This window comes from Sturnus vulgaris, chromosome 23 (genome assembly GCF_052056855.1).
Source record: "Sturnus vulgaris isolate bStuVul1 chromosome 23, bStuVul1.hap1, whole genome shotgun sequence".
Taxonomy (NCBI): Eukaryota; Metazoa; Chordata; class Aves; order Passeriformes; family Sturnidae; genus Sturnus; species Sturnus vulgaris.
In genome coordinates, this window is record NC_142265.1 from 2,119,802 (window position 1) to 2,141,343 (window position 21,542).

Below are 21,542 nucleotides of genomic sequence, written 5' to 3' on the forward strand. Positions count from 1 at the left end.
CGCGACCCCGAGTCGCGACAGGCCACGATAGCACCGTGCCCTGCAAGAGGAGCCCGGGAAATACAGTAGTGTGGAATGCTGAAACCACTTATCAGTCGCAGACTTATAGAGCTTGACTGCAGTCCTGTGCAGTGGATTACTCACTGAGATGCTGTGCTAATATTACAGTGAAGTGTTGAAAGGCTGAATGTTTTGAATTTTAATGCAGCAAATTTTCATAAAGCAAAGGGAGGTTCTTCCTGGGTCGCCACGCCTTTACCCACTGCCAGCCCTCTCCAAGGACTCACATTAACAGTTTCCAGAGTAATACTAATTTAATAAAATCTTTTTTTTATGTTCAGGATTGCAGGCGACAGTAAAGCAATGTACAGACAAGCTCTAATCCATGACAAAATCTGGCCCACGATAAATCGTAAGAGTGCAGGTCTTACTCAATGAGGAAGAGACAGATTAAGTGCAGAAGTTACAATGGACTCTTCCCTAACTTCTCCCTGTTTTTAAACTCATACTTTCTTTACACAGGTTCTGCCATTGGAGAAATAGAGCGTTTAGGTGGAGCTTGAGTCACTTGAATCACACGTCTTAGTGAATGACGGTCACACCTTGGGAGTGCACAAGTCAGGATAGTACCTGAGATAACCCTGGGATGGGGACACGAGTAACTCCTAGAGGGATTTTGTCATGGTTTGCTGATGCAATGGACATTATCCTTATCTCCCTCTGTTTTCAGATGTTGTGCAGCTGATCAGCCAGAAAGTACTACCTTTTAAATTTAAAAATAGTTTAAAATAACTCCTTACTTTGCAAGGGTTTCAACAGAGACACAGGGGCTCCACTCTGCTCTCCATTTATCTTCCCTTGGATTGTGTTGTGGGAGGTCAGAAATTCTGTGTTCCATCCAGAGAGTAGCAAATGTATTTTTCCCTGTAACTTCTATATTGTTCTATTGTTATCATCCCATTTATCCACATCCCACCTCACTCACCCTCCACTAAACACCTTACCCCAATAAACACATTGGTCATTGCGAGTGATTAAAAAAAAAGAGAAACAGATTTATTATTTTCAGGTTGGTTTGAGTTTTTTTTACATCTGCCAGGTTGCACGAGACTCTGAAAACAACAACAGTCACCAAATGTACAATAAACATACACAGTTAAATAACAGATGAGGCCCAAGCAGTCCAAGAGGTGCAAGATCAGGGTGTGCAGGCTGGGGTTGTTTTCTTTTTCCTCCAAGAAAATACAGAATCTGACCCAAAATGCCTCCAAGAGACAGCATCTCCAAACAAAACACGGACCTTACAGGCAACTGAGAGGACTCTGGATTTACACTTCTGTGGGACATGCCTTAAGAGATCTTTGGGTTGCTTTGGGTTTTAAAACAGTAATAATACATCCTATACCCTTCTGCACTGTAGAAATGAAAAAAAAAAAAATCTGTGCAACCTTTGCCATCTGTCAAATCATTGTAGTTTCTTATTTTGGAAGGAAAATCTGTGGTTCTTCCATTTCTAGGCATGCTTCTTTCACAGGCAATTCATTGAACTTGGGGCACTAAGAATTACTTGACCTGGAGTCAGGCCAATAGCCCAAGTGTGCTGCTACACCAGGGCAGAAAAACTGTGATGAAGAAGCTTTGAGTTCAAAAAGGCTGTTTTAAAATGGTTTTCTATTTTAAATAATTTTCATTTAAGTAACTGGTACAACTGTCCTCATTTCATGAACCGTTCCAACAAAGGTGAATAGAGCAGAATAGTTTTTAAACCCAACATCTGCAACATCATTAATGGGACTCTATTTGATGTTCATCTATTGCCAAACTTTTAAGACTCTTAAAATTGCTCCTGCAGGGCAGCATCCCAGTATTCCTAGTCTCCCATTTCCAAGTCTGTTATTTTCCTACTACTTGTAGCATTTATGGCTTATTCAATCAGCAGTAGCCTGAAAAAAGCCAAGATAAAGTTCTCCCTACTCTCTTCCCACATGAACAACAATGAACAACATTGCAAGGCCCAACACTGTAATTCTAAAATCCTCAGCAACATGAATTGGAGTAACTTACTGGGCATTGTGGTTGCTTGCCCACACTGCCACAGGGCTGCCAAAGCCACAGAATTCAATGTCACTCATCATTGCACTTGACCAAATGGGAGCTCTGGTTAATTTTACCTGGCTCATGAGTGCCCCAGTATGGTAGTACAGCAAGAGAAAAGAAATCCCAGAAACAAAGTAATCCACATTTTGGCAAGTCACTTCGAAGTTACCTCAGAACACTTCTGAACTGGCCAGTATTTGCCAACTGATTTCATCTCAATACTATTTCATGCCATATTAACAGATAAATTAATTACCAAAGCAATACCTGCTACAAGGCTTTGCCCACAAGGAACCAGATTTGCTCTTGGGCAGCCTGAGTGTGGAGTTCTCTCATGTCAAAGAGCTTTAACTCCTAAGACCTGATACCACAACGTGCAGTTCTTACTGACCTGGAAAATCCACACCTGAATCCATGGGAATACCTATGGAACAGTCCCACATTCACACTCAGTGCAGTACAAGAGAAAACAAATCAAAAAAAAAACCTCTCAAGTTCTTCTGTCCCAAGGGCCTCTAAAACACAGTGCCCTTCTTTGCATTTGTTTTATAAATAAATGTATCCTGTTATGCAGAGATGTTCTGGGATGAGTTTTCCAGTAATGAATGAAAATTCAGACATACACGGTATATCCCATCAGGAGTCAATGGAATTCTAGTCATGTTCTTGCAACCACCAGAATGCCTTAAACAACCAACCAAGATGACCTGTGAAGAACTATGTAAGGAAAAACATGTTACATGGCCTTAAAAGATAAACCTTCACTTTCCCTTTCTCCTGGTCCCTAAATAAAACATGAATTCTGCACGTAGACCAGGTCCATCACATCAGGCAACCTTCATGGATGGCTTTCTATGTCCCATAAATAGTGGTCCACTAGCATGTTTCTTATATGTTTCCTGAGTCCAGGGCTGGTTGTTTTCAGAACTGTCCAAAGGAATTACAGTGCATTGTTAACAAGGTTATTTGGAAAAAAAAAATAAAAATCAAAGTAACCAACTCTCCATCTAGTCTTGAAGAGGAGAAATATGTTTACTTTGAGGTGGCCACAGAGATAATGACCCTGTCCCTTCAGAGGAGTGCTCTGTATCCTTGTTTTCTCCTGGCACAACTATCTTAGATCACAACAGAAGCTGCTGTGCAGGTTTAGCTGAGCCTTTTTTTTTTTTGCTTACAGGCAAAAAAGAAATTTTCCCTGCAAACACTGGAGGGAAAAGAAGTAACAGTGGCTCTGTACTACCCTTAGGTGATCCTAGGATTTCAATCAGTTTGTTCCAAACAACATGGGTTTAAGACTGTGCTTTTCCTGCTTTCTGCACTGCTGGGTAAAACAGGGCAGAGCAGACAGCATGTAAACAGTTCTGGAGGGCTGGAAAAATAATAATTTAATGGACTGCTTCGGCACATCTTCACAGCTTCATTGTTCCATCCCCATACAGGGACATCAGGAGCCACTGCTTGGCTGCTGCTGCTCCCTTCTGCAGGCAGTCTGCTCATATGGTGCAGGGACACTCCCCTTTTCACCTTGGCTGCTAGAAGCCACAGGAAGCAGTTCTGATATGTTCTAGCAATTTACATTATGTTCTCCTGTTTAATGGCTCCTGTTAAAAATATACATACGACAATCTGCCAGGAAGCCTTCAGTTAAGCAATTCTTTTTCCCATACAGTTGAAATAAAATTGTTTGCTGGACACACTTCCAAAAAGGAAAAATAAGGGTCAGCAGACATGCCAAAAATAAAGTCCAGGGCCAACAGAGGTTTCACTTCTCTTGTCCTTTTTCTTAAAAGCTGCATAAAAAGCATCCCAGAAGGATTCTGAGGGTATTTCATAGTCATTGTGAATTAAACCCTCTTAAAGCATTAACAAGAGCTCCAGGATTTTAGTGGAAGGTAAGTCAGCATACACATTAAAACATATAGAGCCCCAGGGTACCCTCACATCTGGGCTGTCAGGAAGGTGACAAGGACAAGCAAATGGACCATGAGGCTCTTTCACTCATGCTCTGCTGAGAAAGTCCTGGGTTTGGAGATGTGCACTTCACTCCCGCCACTGCCGTTGGTAGTGGTTGTGATGATGTACTGGGTGGTTTGCTGCTGGTTGCTTGCCTGGGATTCCAAGGGATCCGTGTGGGCTGTGGGCTGGGAAACTCCCACCTGAACCTCACTGGAGAGTGAGGAGTTTTGTTTACCATCCAGATCAGGCTGACCTTCAGATATCACATAGTGAGTCTGCATGGGGAATATAGAAAGTAATTAATAATCACTGTATCTTCTGTAACTTCTCTGTTCTAATAGTCTTCTGGCAGACATTTTGGTGTGAACCAGGAACTTTTAAACTAAGCTCTGTTTCATTTAAATGTATTTGAGAGCAACATAGTGCCTGTCTTTGATTCGAAGGATATCGGGCTTACTTGGCTTTTGGTTAATTTACAAATGGTTAAAGTCATCACACAATTAGACCATCACTACAGATTAAAATAGCCATTTTTCAATTCAACTATTTTGAAAGGTTTTTTCCCTGCATTATCTATGTTCTAGCAGAAGTTGCATTCCTATAGTACCAAGATCAACTTAGGCCAATGACCTGTCTCCTTATGCTGGATTGCTTACAAGGAATAGCAGGAACTCTTCTTATTTTCTGAATGTTACAGATAACAGAAAGCTACTGAAATGTTTCCATAAGCTGTTCTGAAATTTGGTTTAATGGATACTGCTTAATCATAAATATTTTTAAGACTAAGCAGTACCACTAACTGATTTTGTTCCACAAATGTGATTAAGTGAAGATTTTAAATTGGAAGGAGTCATACATACAAGAGCCAGACAGCATGAGCCTTGCAAAAGGTTACATGAACCCTATACTGTGCAGTCTGCACCTCTTTAGGTACCTCCACTCTGTGCCCCAGTCATGATTTTGGCATTCTTTAAACCTTCAAGCTGAAGAGCTTTATGCCTGATAATATTCTGGATGAAAAAAAGGCCATGATGGTTTTCCTTACCTGAGTAACTGCTTTCACTTGCCCTGTGTTGACAGTGGTGACCGGGGTACCCACAGCAGTCTCTGTGATTACATACTGCCCTTGGGGGATGGTCATCATCTGAATCTCTGATGCTAAAAAATTGCAAATTGGATAATCAAGACCTCCAGTCAAACTCAGAGACAACCTTCAACGATTTAAAGTCTGAAACCATGGGTATTGAATAGAAATTCAGGTGATACAAGGCCTTGTAGAACTATACAGGCCTCAGCAGAATTATGCCAGTTAATATCAGCTGCCAGTTAACAGCAGCTGGAGATTTTGCAATTCATGCAGAGAAAACACATCCTGTTCTCACTCAAATCATCACAGAATTACTATCCAGAACTGCATGGACATGAGAAATTATTTTCATGTCATGCTCCTCTTCCACACAATTCTTTCAAGCATGCATCCAAATTTGAACAAGTAGCTATCCAATACATTTATTCTTGCTGTATGCAAGTTCCTTGGAATAAAGGAGCCCAGTGTACCTGCCCAAACCATATACTGGATCAGTATGGATGATAGTGGAAGAGCTGGTACAACCATTTACACTTGTCTTCTTGATATCTATGAATATTAACCACGAAGCTGAATGAACTCTGAAAACACTGTCACATTTAGTAGCTAGAGACATGGGGCACATGTTAGTCAGACAAACTTGCCAGACAAGTAGTTAGAGCTACTGTTGACACTTACAGTAGCTCCGAAATGAGTTCCAGTTGCTGGGGAGATATGTGTGCTGGACTGAGGAGCCTTGCTGCTGCTGGAGGGCTTGGTTTGGTGTTGATGTAGTTGTCTGCATCTGTGAGGGGCTGAGTTCCTGCTGAGGTTGTTGCGAGGATGGACTCAAAGGCTGACCCCCAACCTACAGAAAAAAATGGTGCAAATGCTCTTGCTGTAGTAAAGATTACACAGCTCTGTGCTGTCACAAATACAACCTTCTCATTACAGGAAAACACAAGACAGGTTCCAGAGCTTATCAAACACAAGAACTCTTCTCTCTCCTCCAGCTTGCTTCACTCTATGGTCAGTAAACTCAGACCAGAAAACTGAAATAGTGATATTGTTGCTTGCTAAAATGAGTCTATGGCAGAGACCTGAGATTAGAGGCTAAATTCTATCCAAGAGCATGAAGAGCTGTACTTCAAATATTTGAGGAATGCCAGTTTCCATTTACATCTTCCAACTGACAAACTTCATTTAGCTGCCAATGTGCCTGTTTCCAATCTTTTATCTCTCCTTTGTACATACTGTTGGGGGGAAAAAAACCCCACACAACAAATATCCAAACAAACCCATAACAAAACACCTCCATAAACCCCAAGACATCTAGGCACTGCTTGATGATCTCAATGTGAGTCATTTCACGTGTGGTCCTTTAAATGACAAAGAAAGCACTATTCCCTGCATCAGCATATACAATATGCCAGCTGAGCAGGCTAGTAGGGAAAGCATTTTCTGAAGAGAAGATGGAAATACCTGTGATGACTGAGTTGCTGGTGATGGCTCTGTGACCTGGATGTGCTGCACCTGGATGGCATGTTGGGTGTATGTCTGGGAGTCATGGAGCTGCCCAACATCAACTGTGGAGTGCTGGGACTGGTGAGGTGAGGTAGCCTAGGGAAAAAATTAAGCAGAGGTCTATACCTCAAATTCTTGACAAAAGCAGTCGTGTAAATCTCTTCTGGGACACAAGGTCTGGAATAATGAAGCAGGAGCCTTAGTGGAGCACACCTGTTGAACTTGGCTGAGTTTCTTTGCACTCCAGGAGATAAAGTACATTTAACAGATGTAATAGCACAGAGATGGTTCTGTCTCAGTGATACCAATGGAAAGGACTTGCCTAACACCATACAAGCTGTTTGTGGCAATTGCTGGACTAAACCAAAGGGTTCAAAAGCCACTATTAGTATTAACCACTTCTTTGTAAGCATCTTTCTCTACAATGTATACATACTTGAGATCTGCATATCCAGTTCTGTAGTTTGACACAACTCTGCATCAAGACAAGTGCTCAGAGGTTTTTAAAGGTTTTTTTGAGGAACACTTGTTAATGATATCAATTGCAGTAACTGAATTACAAGTCTTGGATATTTATAAAAATAAGATCTTGCTAATATTACCTGCAGGAATCAGTGTTCATGCTCTTGTATCGTTACAACAGCCACAGTCACTATCAACTGGGGCCATGGTTTAGGCCTTTATTAACCAAATTCATAACCTGATTTGTAATGAGCAGCCAGAGAGAACACAGAATTTCAGATTAAAATATAAACACATGGTAGTTTCTGCTTCCTCTCGTGAGTATTAGATTTCTTACAGCTGCCTGAGCTATTTTCCTCAGACCAGTTACTCTAGTTACACTCTGGTTTAATTTTTAGGGGGCTGTTGAGCATCAAGAGAATGAATATTCTAATAGATGCTATGAAGGGAACAAGCAACCACTCTCTGTAGTCCCAAATTTTGGCTCTGACTCACTGAGGACAAAGAAGTACGAATCAGTCTTGAACTGCAGAAAATGGGTCACCCACTGACCCACCTTTCCAATTGCTGGAAAACATTCCTAGAGCAGACTTGAGCAAGGCTGCCCAGATGGGTAGAATTAACTCAGGACTGTGTCAATGTATCTCCAGCAAGCTGACCAAGACTGGCAGGGCTATTTTTGCCTGGTACAAGTGTTTATGAAGGGAACCCTAAGCCTTATCAGTTGATTTATTTGTAAAAAGCAGCTCAGCACTTTTTCTAAGTACTCCTTACTACACTTCTGTGTGCTAGAGCCCCAAGAACACATAGGCTTGGTAGGGAAGGGGTCAAAAGCACACAAGATCCCCATCAGGTTACTCACCTGGGCCACTTGAACAACCTGCAGCTGTATGTGCTGAGGCTGCTGCAAGCCAGTTGTGGATTGAGACACAGGGATGTACTGGATGCGCTGATAATCTCCCTGGGGAGTCCGGTAGTCTGTACTGAGGGTCTGGGATATCTCTGTCATTGCTTGGGTCAGTAGATCTGTTGTCTGAGCAGGGAGAGAGAGGTACAGATCATCATCACACTGATGTACTACTTCAGGGCTATAATTATTTTAATCTACACTTACAGTGGGTCTGGTCATTTATTTAAGGGAGCTTAATGTGTACAGACGTTGGGGTTGTAAGTCACCAGGTATCATAAAGTAGAATTGCTCTCTTCTGTCTAAATCCTAGTCAGAATCATTAATGGCTAACTGAACATATCATAATAAAAACAATTATTTTCATCCTGTGACATACCAGTATTCTGTTAAACAACCAAAGTCCTGGTATTTGTGAAGAGCTGTCTTGGTTTCCAAGTCAAAAAGTGATTCATGGACATAATGAACCTTTCTTCCCCCCCATCAGAGTGACAACTGTATTTCTAATGTGTAAAGACATTTAGTACATAACTTAATCAGGTTTGTGAAACCAAAAGCATCCTGATTGAACCTCTCAGTTTTCAAGCAAAACCGTGTTTTATCCAGTTAGTCTTTAGATAGGAAGTTTTAAACTGTGATCAATGGGACTTTTAAAACTACATAGTATCCTGCAACACTGAAGGACACATTTTCTAGTCTCAGCTTTCACTTCTGTGGCAGCTGATCCATTAACAGAGAGCCACTGGAGATTCATCTTGCTCAGTGCTGTGCTGTCCAAAGGATTACAAAAAGATCTGGCTCCCTGATCACAGTTTGATCCAGTCCCCTGTCACTGTCCTCTTAATGCCAGGAAGTGCATCTCTCAGTTAAGGAGAAAATTCTCAGTGAAAATCCAAGAGATGCGTATCCCCAAGTTCATTATGTGGAGTCAGTAGGTCTGAATGAAAGAAAGAAATTGATTTGGGGATAAAAGACAAATCTTTAACACTCCAGAAAGAAATTAACAGCTCCTGACAGTGGAAAACCGGACAACACAGGCTCAAAAACAGATGTGATCTCAAATAATGTCCTAATACAGGTTTTAAAGTAATGTTTGCCAAACAAACTAGAGTTATTAATACCAGAAGGCTCCTGTTCTGTGTGCTTCCCTGCACTGCGCTTGTGTGCCTCAGCCCTTACCACAACAGTTTCTCCAGTCGTGCTGTCGGTGGTGAGAACAGCTGGCGTGGAACTGATGACGGCCGTTGCCAGTGGTGCATGGATCGTGTTTGGCAGCTGAGCAAACTCTGGGTGCTTCTTGCGGATGTGCTGCACCATCTTTGTCTGCAGAGAGAAGCAAAGGAGCATTGGAAGCACAGTCAGTAATTCTGCTCAGAACACATGGAAATCCAACAGCCTGGCCAAACACAGCTTTTAGGTTTCCCTCAGTAAAGCAGCATCAAGAAACACACTGTGAGATAGATCTTTTGGTCAACAAAGTTGAAAACAAGGATCATAAACCTGCTGCTGATTAGAGCTGACAGTGAAGTATTGTCCTCAACAGCTTTTTTTACCCCAACATAGCCAAGTGTTTTATGATTTTTTTCCAAAGGTCATCTTTTCTGTGTTTTGTTTCCCTGCTCATCTCCCCTATAACTAGCAGAGTGCAATTTCCAAGCCCTTCCATTCATGATCGTGCCCTGGTAACTTTTCAGCACAAACCCTCTATTCATGGCATCTTTTGGCCCTGTAACAACCAGACTGTGCCTGCACTGTCAGCACACAGCACAAAACTAGCACTCTGACTAAGAAAAGAGCTCTGCTTGTGGACAGACAGGTGACAGAGACCATGATGAAAGAGTATGCCCAGGGAGAGGCTGTCTGAAGCCAGAACCCCCCATACCTTACTGCTGTATTGCTTGGAGCAGTGAGGGCAGCACACTGGAGGGGTGGCAATGGTGCCTGTCAGCTGGGTGTGGGTACTCAGCATGGGATCTGGCTCTCCCGGGCCTGCAGGACGCAGTTTCCGGATGCTTGGAGGTAGCTCAGCGCCAGGATGGTTTTTCAGGATGTGTGCTTTTCGTTTGCTGGCACTCTTGTACACCTGCAGGGCAAAAATTTGGAATTAAAATGTTGCAACCCTAGTGTCTGCACAGGAAACAGCTACTGGTTATCTTGATGTGGAAGGTCTGCATGTTGCTTTAGAGAACACATTTAGTTAAATCCCCAAACAATTACAACAAAAGGCATGAACATACGCCTTGTAAAAGCAACTGACTCCTTGTGTAGCACAGAGAAGCCTTGTGAGAACGTATTGTATGCCACAGGAAAACCCTTTTTGCCATATTTGAAGATCAAATGTCCAGTGTTAATTTGTTATGAGGGTCGATGTCTCTACTTGACACAAAGCACCAAACTGTTTTAGTTCAATGAACAACATACCTGTTAGTTCTTTTTAGGCACATCAACAAATACTATTTAATAATTAAAACTACTTTTTCTCCCCTCCAGCAAAAGGAAAAAGACATCACAGAAAGATATATTGAGGATATGGACAGTCAAAATACATTCCCAGGCGTAAAAGGCAAAGGAAAATAAGAGCAAGAACCCAAAGGCACTGCAAAAGCAGCTTCAGGCTCCACTGACCACTGGGAATTACTGGCACATGACCTAGTAAGCAGCTTACAGTAAAAGGTGTTAAAGACTAACTTTTAAAAGTGATACAGAAACCAAGAGTACTTACTGGCCAGGAATTATACAGACAGGATACTTTGTCCTGGGCTAACACAAGACTAAGTGTCAGTGACTGTCTGCTGGATAACAGTATTCAAGTTTTCCAATGCCAAACACAGCAGAAAGGGGAAAACTGCAGCTTTCAATTAGCATTCCACTGCCTTGGCCTGAGCGCATTTTGTCTTTTTTTTTTGGAGAGCACTGCAGCACTGTTGCTGGCAAGCACCTCAGAAAAGCTACAAACCCTGCCAGAGATTTCTATGGAGAGGCAAATTGATTGCATCCAGGACTGGGACTGAGCTATCCTCCAAGAGGCAACTTCCCACACACCTTATCGCAGTATTGACAGAAGTAATCTCTGTTGGGTTTTATGATGGGCAACGTGAGCTCTGGCACCTCTTCTATTTTCATGTCTGGATGTCTCTTTGATAAATGATTCACCTTAGGAGAAACAGAGAAAAAGAACGCATTACAGTTGGAAGCCAAACGATTGGTGCTTCTTCCAGACATGGGTAACAGCCAAACCAAAACTGAACGATGCAAGCCAGCAGCACTGGAAGCATTTGCTGCTGAAAGGGTTATTGTGCACTCACATTTAACTGCTGAAGATAAATGTAGTCTTGCTAGGTCTCATTTACAGTTTCTCTAACCAAAATTAGATAGGAAGGAGTGAAATAGTTTGCCAGAACTGTCTTGTAGCTGATAGCTGTGAGTGAGGTAGTATAAAGGGCATCTGCCCACATGAGAACTCTCACGAAACCTTTGCAAATAATCTCTTGCTGCAGAACAGCCTTTACCCAGAGGCAGTGACAAGACAAGGCCATAAGAGGCCCTCGAGAAAGGGGAGAAACCAAAACCAGGAAAGACAGTCGGAAAAACTAAGGCAGTAAGGCTGAACAAGGCAGTATTTTCATCTCATGTCCACTTAACTACAGTACACATCAGTCAGCATTACTTAATGTTGAAATATGGTACTGCCAAACCAGATGTACAGCACAGGCAGTAAAAATGTGCGAATTTCCTGAAGAGGTAAAACACACAGGTTTAAAAAAAAAAGATGTATCACCTCAACTCAGCTAAAATTTGCCAAAATTTGTTTCCCAGCATCCTGGCTGGATAAGATCAGATTGGATGGGGCTTGGAGCAACCTGGTCTAATGGAAAGTGTCCCTGCCCATGGCAGGTAGGTGGAACGAGATGAGCTTTAAGGTCCCTTCCAGCCCAAACTCTTTTACAATCCTTGTGTTCCAATGCTGGAATTCCATCTTTATTCCTTATCTATTCATCAGAATAGAGAGGCTGTAACAGCACCAGGCACTCACCAACATGCCCCTGCGGCGGAAGCCCATCATGCAGAGGCGGCACTTGAACATGAAGCTCTCATAGTCAGTGGATGCAATCCGGGGCTTGAAGGTTTTGGAGCGGCTGATCCGATCAGCCTTCTTGGCCTCCCTCTCTGGGTTGTGCATCCTCTGCATGTGCTCCCGCAGCTTGTCCTTCCTCTGGGGAGGAGAAATTGAGGAGAAAAATGTCACAGAAACGGCCATACTGTCTATTATGTGTAAGAGCCTCAGTTCAAGTTGCTCAGGGATCTCTCCCCAGGGAGAGAGAAATTTTCCTTTCAGAAAAATGTGTTCCTTCACCCAGAAGTATCCAGTCCCTCAGTGTCCCATCACACTCAGTGACAGGGAGCAGACTGCTGCCACCACGGTTTACCTGGCTCACAGTCTGCTCCATCTGTTCTGGTGGGATTTGGAAAGGCATCTGGATGACATGTGCTGACAAGATGGATGCCATGGACACAGGCATCTTGGCCAGGAACATTATTAATCCACTAGCATCAGCAAGAAGTTTCTTAACTGAATTGCTATAAGCAACGTAACCCAAACAATGGCAATGTTTGGGTTAACTGGCAATGGAGGCATATGATGTCCCAGTTCTTAATGAGCAGATAGAAACTTCCTCTGCTATTAAATTATTAGGGATAAGATCTGTTTGAAGTAAGATGCTGAGGTGGCCTTGCCCCTTGTCCTTCAGAAATGGATGTCACAGCTTACACAGGACACCCAGCAATGCATGCAACTCACAGGCAAGTCTAGCGTGTTTACACGTGTTATTTTCTTCCACCTTTGAGAACATAAGCTTATCTCCTTGAAGGAGGGTAAGGAATAGTTGTTTTTGTACTACTAGTGATCCAGCCAAGAGCCACCTCACCTTGAACTGCTTGCCACAAGTGGAGCATAGGAAGTCTTTGCGGTCCGAGTGCCGCAGCATGTGGAGTCGCAGCTTGTCGGGGCGGCAGAAAGCCTTGTCACACTCTGTACACTGGTAAATCTTCTCAGAATGGAAACTGCGCACATGTTTCTTGACCTAAAACGTCAGACCACAGAAAAATGAAGTTTATTTAAGAGAGAGGAGAGTGGTAACACAGTCTAAGAAACTCTTTGCAGTATGAAAAAAAAGCATTTGAAGGTGTCTAATCTGCTTTGGTTTAAAAAGTATTTGATCAGAACAGTTGATATCTCAATAATAGTTTCTATAAAGCAGTAACATCTTTATTACCCATCCGGATGGATGATTTGATTTCCTCAAGACTGATTCTTGAAGGCATCAGCTATTGCACAGTTGCACTAATGGACAACAAAAGTTCACAAGGTACCATTTACAAAGAATGGCCCTCAAGTTAACACATTCATCTGCAGTTTATTATCTTCCTTTCATTTACAAGAAACCAAAACACGGGGACTAATTCCTTTTAATCAGATACAGTGAGCTTACAATTACAATTGACAAAGAAAAAAAAAAAAAACTTCATCAGAAGAACATTTGCACATCATTCCTGAATAGCAATTACTTCTCCATAGTCTGGGACTATCCTTCAACTCTTCAAACATCTAGCGGGGCTTTTTTTCTCTTTCCTCCAATAAAGGAACTAATGAGATTTGACATTTGAAAAGCAAGTACTACTCAAGAAATGGATCTCTAATTAAATCTTTACCATTTTCTAACACTGATCATACACGGAACAACTTGGCATCTCTACCTGTTTCACCCAGAAGTACTTCAGTAGGCAGCAGTCACTAGTTTTAATTATTCACATGGTAAGAAGAGGAAAAAAAAAATCATTGTTAAATATTCAAAATACAACTGAATAGTTGGAAAAAAGCCATGGGAGTTTCAACTGTTTGCATGGGAAAGTTTACAGGGAATTAAGTTGCAGGACAGCATTTCTGAATCATCAACATTCTTCCTTGTTGAACACTCTCAGAAGATAAAAGACTTCTGCCAGGATGGAATTATATTAGTAAATCACTTTCCCCCATCCTCTCCTTTTTAGTCTAGTGGATAGTCTATCTGTTCCTATTACTGATCTAAACTGGATTTCTACATAACAATTTCAGTCAGGCAGCTCAGTAAGACACCATCAACTGCTTTGTCCCTAGGAAGGATAATGAATATGTGCGTGGTCCATCTTAGTTTTTTCTTACTGGACATGGAAATAGAATCTTTAAATTCTCCTAATGACCTTGTCCAAGTGCTCAAGCATAGTGCAGAGTAGCTGCATTACTCACTGCTCCAGTGCAGTGTGCAGGAGAATAAAATGCCCAGCTGAAGCCCAGGGGGGAAGTCAGGAAGTAGAGTATCCTGATCTGCTCTGGCATTTCTTCAAGCTGTTCAAATGAATTATCCTGACAGAAAACAGGCAAGGGATTAAAGATGTAAAACCACTAATTTTTTTTTGTTCAGAGTTTTAATGACAAAGGGTAAGGTGTGCTCAAGTACAAGCTGAATATAGCAAAAGACAGTCCCTTTTTGCACCACGGAGATGATGTAGTCAGGACCTCTGCTTAAGGCATTTTGTGTGAATAAGGCACCTACCCTTTTGCAGTACAGTGCCTTCTAATGCCAGATTGAAGCATCACATCTGATGATTCAGTGGACAGAGCACTTCAGTGTCATAATACACCAACATGCCTAGCAGTCTAGCAGTTTCTAGCAGTGCTTGCTCACTCTTCCTTTTCAATTTCTGACTGTGGTGGACTCCCTGCAGCTTCTAAGAATGAACTGCTGTGCAGTTACACAGGGAGAGCACTGAGATACCTATAGCTTTGTGAGAGACCCCTTAAAGCAGCACTTCAAATCAGTACAGCAGCTCACCTGGATAAAATCTGGGAAGCGTTTCTTGCAGGTGGGGCAGGTGAAATAGCCATCATTGACATGGATGGCCACATGATCCTTAAGCAGATCCAAGCGGTCAAAGGACTCGGGGCAGAAAATGCAGGAGTATGTTTTCTGGTCCATGTGGAACTTCATGTGGCTCTCGAGGGCACCACTGTTGATGAAGCCCTTGTTGCAGATGTCACAGGTCAAAGGGCAGTTCCCTTCCCGCCCATGGAACCGCAGGTGCTGGTCCAGCTTGTCCTTCTCCCGGAAGGCCTTCCCACACTGCAGGCATTTGAATGGGCGGAAGGATTTCCGGATGAACAGGTGCTGCAGAGCTGCATTCTGAAAGAAGCATCCAAGAGACCATTGGCTTTCATTACTGTGTGTAGATTCCACATCCATATATATTCAGGATGAAATATACCGGATGATCAGTGAACCTAGACTTCAGGAAATTATTTTCCATCATATGCTGCCTCCAATTTACAGCAGGAGAGGCTGTGACAGGCAGAAGTCAGGGAACATACTTGCAGCTACCCCCTGAGTTAGCAGAACACAGTGCAGGAGTTCTCTCCATCTCTGATTTCTTCTGATTTAGATGACTTGTCTTTAAGCATGCCATTTTTCTGTAAAATAAAACTAAGCCCTCTCTGAAGCACAGATCCCAGCCTAAGAAAAGCTGCAATTCCAGCTGAGTATTGGGCATCACGTCCTAAGTTCAGCCACCACACAAAGGAATGGTGAGCCAGCACCCTGTGTTTCCCTCAGAAGCAGGGCTTTTGAAATTCCACGGCCCTTTACAAGAACACCTTCTGCAACAAAGATCACCACAGAGATGTGCAGCAGTGGTTTAGCATTGCCTGGAACATAAATTCAGGAAATGTTGGTCTGAACTTTTTTACTATTGCCAAAAAGAACAACCGAGTTTCAAAACATGATGGCAAGGGCAGAATGGCAGCTTTATGAGAAGCAGGTAATAACTTGTGAGCAATTCTCCATTCCCACTGTGCACAATGTCTCTTCTCAGCCCCCGTTTTGTTTTGGTGTGTGTTTGCCTTCAATCTGCCTTATCTGTAACATTTCATGATCATTCTTTGTTTTCTCCCCTTTCCCTTCAGATAAATGTAATAGAGCCATCTCAGTCCTGACCCAGCACTCTCTGCTGGAGGAACAGATGCTGCTGGATGCACTGCCTGTAGAAAGAGAGAAAAGGGTCCTGCACCTGCATTTCAGTATTGGATGAGACCTTTCATGTTGGATAGTTGCAAAGCTAGAATTGAGTCCTATGAAATCCTACAGCACGTTGTCACTCATATTGCACTCAAAGTACACTGCAATGCTCCATTCCTTTGCAAGTCTAAATAATATCCATTCTTCTCTCAAATACTTCTATAAACCATTATTTATTGATGTCTTCTCTTTTCACGTTACACACAGAATCTACATTATGATAGGTACAGAAATAATGTGAAAGAGCGTAAGTTTAGGTTGCATATTAGGAAGAAATTCTCAGCTGTGAGGGTGGTGAGGCCTTGAGCAACCTGAGATAGTGGAAGGTGTCCCTCCCCATAGCAGGGGGGTGGAACTGGGTGAGTTTTAAGGTTTCTCCCAACCCAAACCACTTGGGATTCCACTAGAATATTGCTGACACTTCTGCTCACGTGTGTTCCGTATGACCCACTTCTCCATGAGACACATTCAAGACTTCTGCAAACAAATTTACCTGGTTTCCTGTCTCCTTTGCTTGTGGGAACATGGCAGCTGATACAACTGACATTTGCTGACACCAACAGTTGACATTGACTAAGTAAAGTTAAGAGCTCTTCTGCTGGAATGAGGGAACAACTTGGGAATACTGTGAAATGCTGTGCCAAGAATTAAATTTGTGAACCTGAAAGATCCTTTACACCATCTGAACTGTAGAGGGAAACCTAGATTTTCATTCCAGGAAAGAATAAGAGAGCAAATATTTTGCTACCAAAAAAAATTCACCCATTAATACAGGAGCTCCAAATAAGGCTTCCCAGGTGTTGACATCATCACCATTCTCTATTTTAAAAGTGGAGACAATGGGAGACACAGGGATCTGCTGTAATTCACACTGGGAATGGGAAAGACAGCCATGTGCTGTGCAAAAACTGATGTGCTGCTTAGAGTCCAAAGGATATAGTTACCCTCTTAACCACAGGGAGATGCTAATAAAACATAGGTGAAAAGATGTATTTCAAGTCCTGAACTGCACTATTAATTTGAGTTTTGATTACTGGTACCTTAGCAGGGAGCTGACTGCTAATACAGCAGACCAGACTCAACATAGAACTGTTGTTATCTCAAGGGCAACAGAAGGTGAAATGTTTTACTGTTCTTTGCCTAGGTCATTTATTGACTACAAAAACAGAACAAAAAAACTAATTGGTGTCTCATTAACTTTTAGTATTGATCCAGCACAAACAATTCTGGAAACAAATCCTCCAAAACTTTAGGACTGATATTATGGCTCTTCATCCAAGCAATTTACTCCTGTAAAATCCACATTAAATCTACAAAGAACTACTATGAAAAGAACTAGAAAAATACAAATTGTTATTCAGGTAACACTTAGTTCTGGACATCGGTTACCTAAAGAAGAACGAACGTGACAATTTATGGTGCAAGGTCAATCAGGAAACACTAAACAGGAGCTGGACAAAACAACATGGAAGGTGGTATTGATACATACCATTGGATTAGATACAGCAAAAACCCAATGAAACAAAACCCCAAACCTACCTGCAGCTCCAGCTGAGCAGGCAGCATTGAGAGAGAAAAAAATACTTATGTTATGCAACGGACTTGAGAAAACAGAAGCCTTGACTTCTGCAGGTCACGACAAGGGCTCTTCCAACTAGAGTTTATGCTTTGAGGTTTTTGCTTCAGGAAACACTAAACAGATCTTCAAGGTTTACTCTGTAGTTAGTAACTGCTCAAGGGGAGAGTGAAAGGGCAAAGATAAAAATCACAGATAATCTTGAAGGTGTTTTGTGACCTTTCCTGTTTTCCTAGGCTGATTAATAAGGATGCAATATGCACTGCAGAACCACAGTAAGAACAGAATGCTTTCAACAGAAGGGAATAATTAGGGCAGTATGACAACAGGTAAGGGATAGGGAGAGTAAAAAAGTTAAGGAGAAGGGACTTTTTCTAACCTCATTTTTACTGGCTGTGCTCCTTGTTACACAACCAGTTGCATTTCTTTCACCATGAAGAAAGTGACTGCTTTCCAAATCATATTCCTATCCCTTCAGTTTCTGGCATCAGCACAGAGACACCCTACATACTGCCCAGAACTGAACTAAAAGCAAGTATTTTGCCTCTAGATCACCACGTTCCGCTAATTTTCTACAAGAGTTCTTGAAGGGTGGGTATATCTCTTTTCAATACTAGAGACACAACTGCCATAGTTAAGATCTGATCTCCAACGAAACCCCACAGGCTCTAAAGCAGAGGCTGAAAAATGAACTGATCCTATCAGGACTTGAACCCTTGGGCAGGACAATCAGTATTTCCAGCTGGCATGAAGAGAGTCTCAGAGCACCACTGTCTTAAGCATTAGAAAAGCTGAAGCAATTCACAAAGAACTGGTTTTGAAAACTAAATCCTGTCTAAGTAATAAGAAAGAATTAGAGCTACACTGGTTTCAGAATCATAACCCGAAGTCAGGACTTTCTACCAATTCTTTGGAAGTGAATAATGTACCACTAATATCTAAAAACCAAATGTTTGCTTGCTTTTACTATGAAATGCATATCATTGTAGGCAGGTGCTGTGTGAGTGAGTGTTCAGAGGGTGGTTTCTCAGTGCTTAAAAAATGATGCTTGCTGGTTTAGTCTTATCACAAGTGCTCATTGCTCACAATCTGATGCAATATGGAAAGGTCTGTGCAACCTTCCATCTGCCATTCTGTCAGTGCTCTTGGCTTGAAACATCTCCAGGACTGCTGAACACCAGCTGTCAGATACAGAGAAAGTTCGGAACACTTGAGATACAAACGTACCACTGCACTCCTCTGGGTTGTCATCCATTTGTGATGACTTTATAGAGAACAAAAGCTAAGTCACAAGAGAAAGAAGTAACTTCAGAATCTGTCCTTTTCTTCCTATATTCATTATTTCAGAGGACCTTAAGTTCACATATTGGGTTCAAAAGTTCAGGGAAATGGCCAACACTTTTCTTACTGAGGACGCTGTAGCACACTGTAAGCAGAACACCCCCATGCTCTGTCAAAACTTCAGCATCTCTCTCTGTATTCTATTATACACCCTTCAATACATTCAGTAAAAAATTCCCCAGGTTTTTAACACATGAAAATAAAATCATTGGTAAAAACTTGTCTTTAAGACTGCAAGCATTTTTTATCATTAAAAACTGTGCAGTCTTAATGTGCCCAAGCCAAACTCTTACTTCAAGACATGCCACATCATTTTTGGGGTAACACACCACCATTGGTCTTGCATATATATGGCTATAAACTGCAAGCAAAATTTGGCTCAACATCTTCCTATACAGAATAGTTACTCAACTCCTTTCCAATCATTCCTCATCGCCTAAAAATGAACCCTTACCCCCCCACTGCAGCTGTTTCTTTCCTTAATCCAAAGTTAACACATGGAAGAAAAAGATTTTAAGCTAAATAAACTGATCTCCCAGTTACAAAACTCCAAGGATTATTTGCTTGAATCATTTCCCTCCCACACATAGTAGAGAAAAAACAGCTCAGCCAGTTGACACAGAGCTCAGTCTCAAAGTGTTTGCTCTTAATGCATGTTTTGCTCACAAAAGGCAGTGTTTTCTACCCCAAAAAAGGACTTAATCACTAAGTATCATAATCATCTAAGTGGATCCAAACTGAGGCTGTGGTTCCTCTTTGGCAATTATTTGCAAGAGAGTTCTGAGAGACACAGATGGTGCTGTGAGCAAGTCATTAGTCTATGCCACAGCACCACAATTCTGCCAGCTGTTTTGAAGCACCCCTGCTTGCCAGCTTGGATGGACTGTGTTTCCATGGAAGAATTACTGTGATGGAATTCAATCAGCTCCAGCTCCTGACCAGTTCTATCACCTATGAGATACTGGTCCTTTAAGTGAGATCTGTCTCCCTCTAGTGCAAAGAAAACTGCTAGGAATGAGATACTTTATTTGGGATTTGGATATGGATACAACATGAAAGGAGGAGCAGCTGGCCCTGGCAGGCAGGCCTGGCAGTCCCTGGGTTACAGTGGATATGATCCCCCATCTTCTGTGCTTACCCTGATGCGCTTTGCTCGCCTCATGTCATCTGCTGTCATGGTGCTCTGTGTGGGCACCGTGCTCCCCTCATGCTGCGGCTGGATGTTGAGCACGTGGTTTTCCTGCTGCTCCAGTGCTGCCTGAGGCTCTGGTGGCACCGGAGTCTGTTCCTGCTGCTCCAGCCCATTCAATGGGGCTTGTCCGGCCTCATCAAACTGCCCCTTGCTGGAAAAATGCAGCAAGTCCTGAAATCGCAAATCATACAACCAGTGATTATTCCCCCCACCCACTGAAAAACACTTTGATAATACTCAGCAGACAAGATTTGTACATATTTATTCACGAGCTATAAACAAAACAATGTAGTGTGTAGTGTCTATACTAACTCCTACTGCTAACTCCTGTGCTTTCAGCACATCACCTTCACCTACAGCAGCATCACTCAAGAGAACCAGGGAGGCAGTGCCTCAGGTAGGTGACTCTCCATGGGGCATCCCTTTGTCTGACCAGCCACAGACAATCAGCATTATCCAGCTGTTAATAGCTGTCTTGGCTTGCAAACCAAGATGTAAGAGAAGTATGTATTCTATCCCCATGTGTTAACCCAGCTGGGGCAGTGTTCTTTATCTTGCCCACAGCCCATCCTCCCTCCAGGAGATCTCTCCTGTTCATGGCCATGCAGTCCCAGGGCAGGGCTGATCAAATTCCATCATCCCATTGGGAGATGCTCCACCCAGGGGGAGGAGCCAAGCATTTCCTACCCAGATCAAAGGTGAGATTTGGAACAGCAGAGCAGCCTTTTCCCACTGGATCCCAGAGGAAAACCAGAGCCTTCCACATCATCCCTGGAGCTTTGGAGGAAAATTGCACCTTGTGCAGGAGCACTGCTCCACCAGAACCACATCTGTCACTGCAGGAGGATGCAGTCACCATGGAATGGGACTGCACCAACACCCTGACTGACGGGGTGTCAAATTGTATTCTGACTGTCAGTGTTTTGTGTTTGGGGTTTTTTTGTTTTTTTTTTGTATCACTGTATTTTATTTAATTTCTTTTCCTAGTAAAGAACTGTTATTCCTATTCCCATATCTTTGCCTAAGAGCCCTTTAATTTCAAAATTATAATAATTTGGAGAGAGAGGGTTTACATTGTCCATTTCAAGACAGGCTTCTGCCTTTCTTAACAAACACCTGTCTTTCAAACCAAGACAATAGCCAAGAAGGCCCTTCTGCACTCAGGACTATTTCTGCTTTAACCTCTGCTTTAAAGTGACTAAGTGAATGGAATAATCTTCTATTACATGAAAAATCACACACAGATCCTTATCTGACACCACATAATGCCACTGAAGAAACTTAAAAGCACAAGCTAGGGAGCAGAGCACCAGAAT

At 42.4% G+C, this 21,542-nt stretch overlaps 1 protein-coding gene across 15 annotated transcripts in view; it reads right to left on the reverse strand.

Moving 5' to 3' along the window:
* Nucleotides 1-1,034: 1,034 nt before the first annotated feature.
* Nucleotides 1,035-21,542, reverse strand: part of PRDM10 (PR/SET domain 10) — a 44,402-nt gene continuing 23,894 nt past the window's right edge. For 13 of the 15 annotated variants that reach the window (XM_088178083.1, XM_088178082.1, XM_088178081.1 and 10 more), the window contains 13 exons: nucleotides 20,173-20,397; nucleotides 14,882-15,229; nucleotides 14,296-14,412; nucleotides 12,938-13,093; nucleotides 12,046-12,225; nucleotides 11,055-11,165; nucleotides 9,895-10,095; nucleotides 9,192-9,335; nucleotides 7,968-8,138; nucleotides 6,602-6,739; nucleotides 5,819-5,987; nucleotides 5,099-5,211; nucleotides 1,035-4,328 (listed from right to left, as the gene is read on the reverse strand). In XM_088178083.1, coding sequence (XP_088034209.1) covers nucleotides 4,092-4,328; nucleotides 5,099-5,211; nucleotides 5,819-5,987; nucleotides 6,602-6,739; nucleotides 7,968-8,138; nucleotides 9,192-9,335; nucleotides 9,895-10,095; nucleotides 11,055-11,165; nucleotides 12,046-12,225; nucleotides 12,938-13,093; nucleotides 14,296-14,412; nucleotides 14,882-15,229; nucleotides 20,173-20,397 — 2,310 coding nt within the window. In that variant the 3' untranslated portion in view covers nucleotides 1,035-4,091. The remainder of the gene's footprint in view (nucleotides 4,329-5,098; nucleotides 5,212-5,818; nucleotides 5,988-6,601; nucleotides 6,740-7,967; nucleotides 8,139-9,191; nucleotides 9,336-9,894; nucleotides 10,096-11,054; nucleotides 11,166-12,045; nucleotides 12,226-12,937; nucleotides 13,094-14,295; nucleotides 14,413-14,881; nucleotides 15,230-20,172; nucleotides 20,398-21,542) is intronic. The other 2 variants (XM_088178084.1, XM_088178086.1) reach the window with 1 other exon arrangement.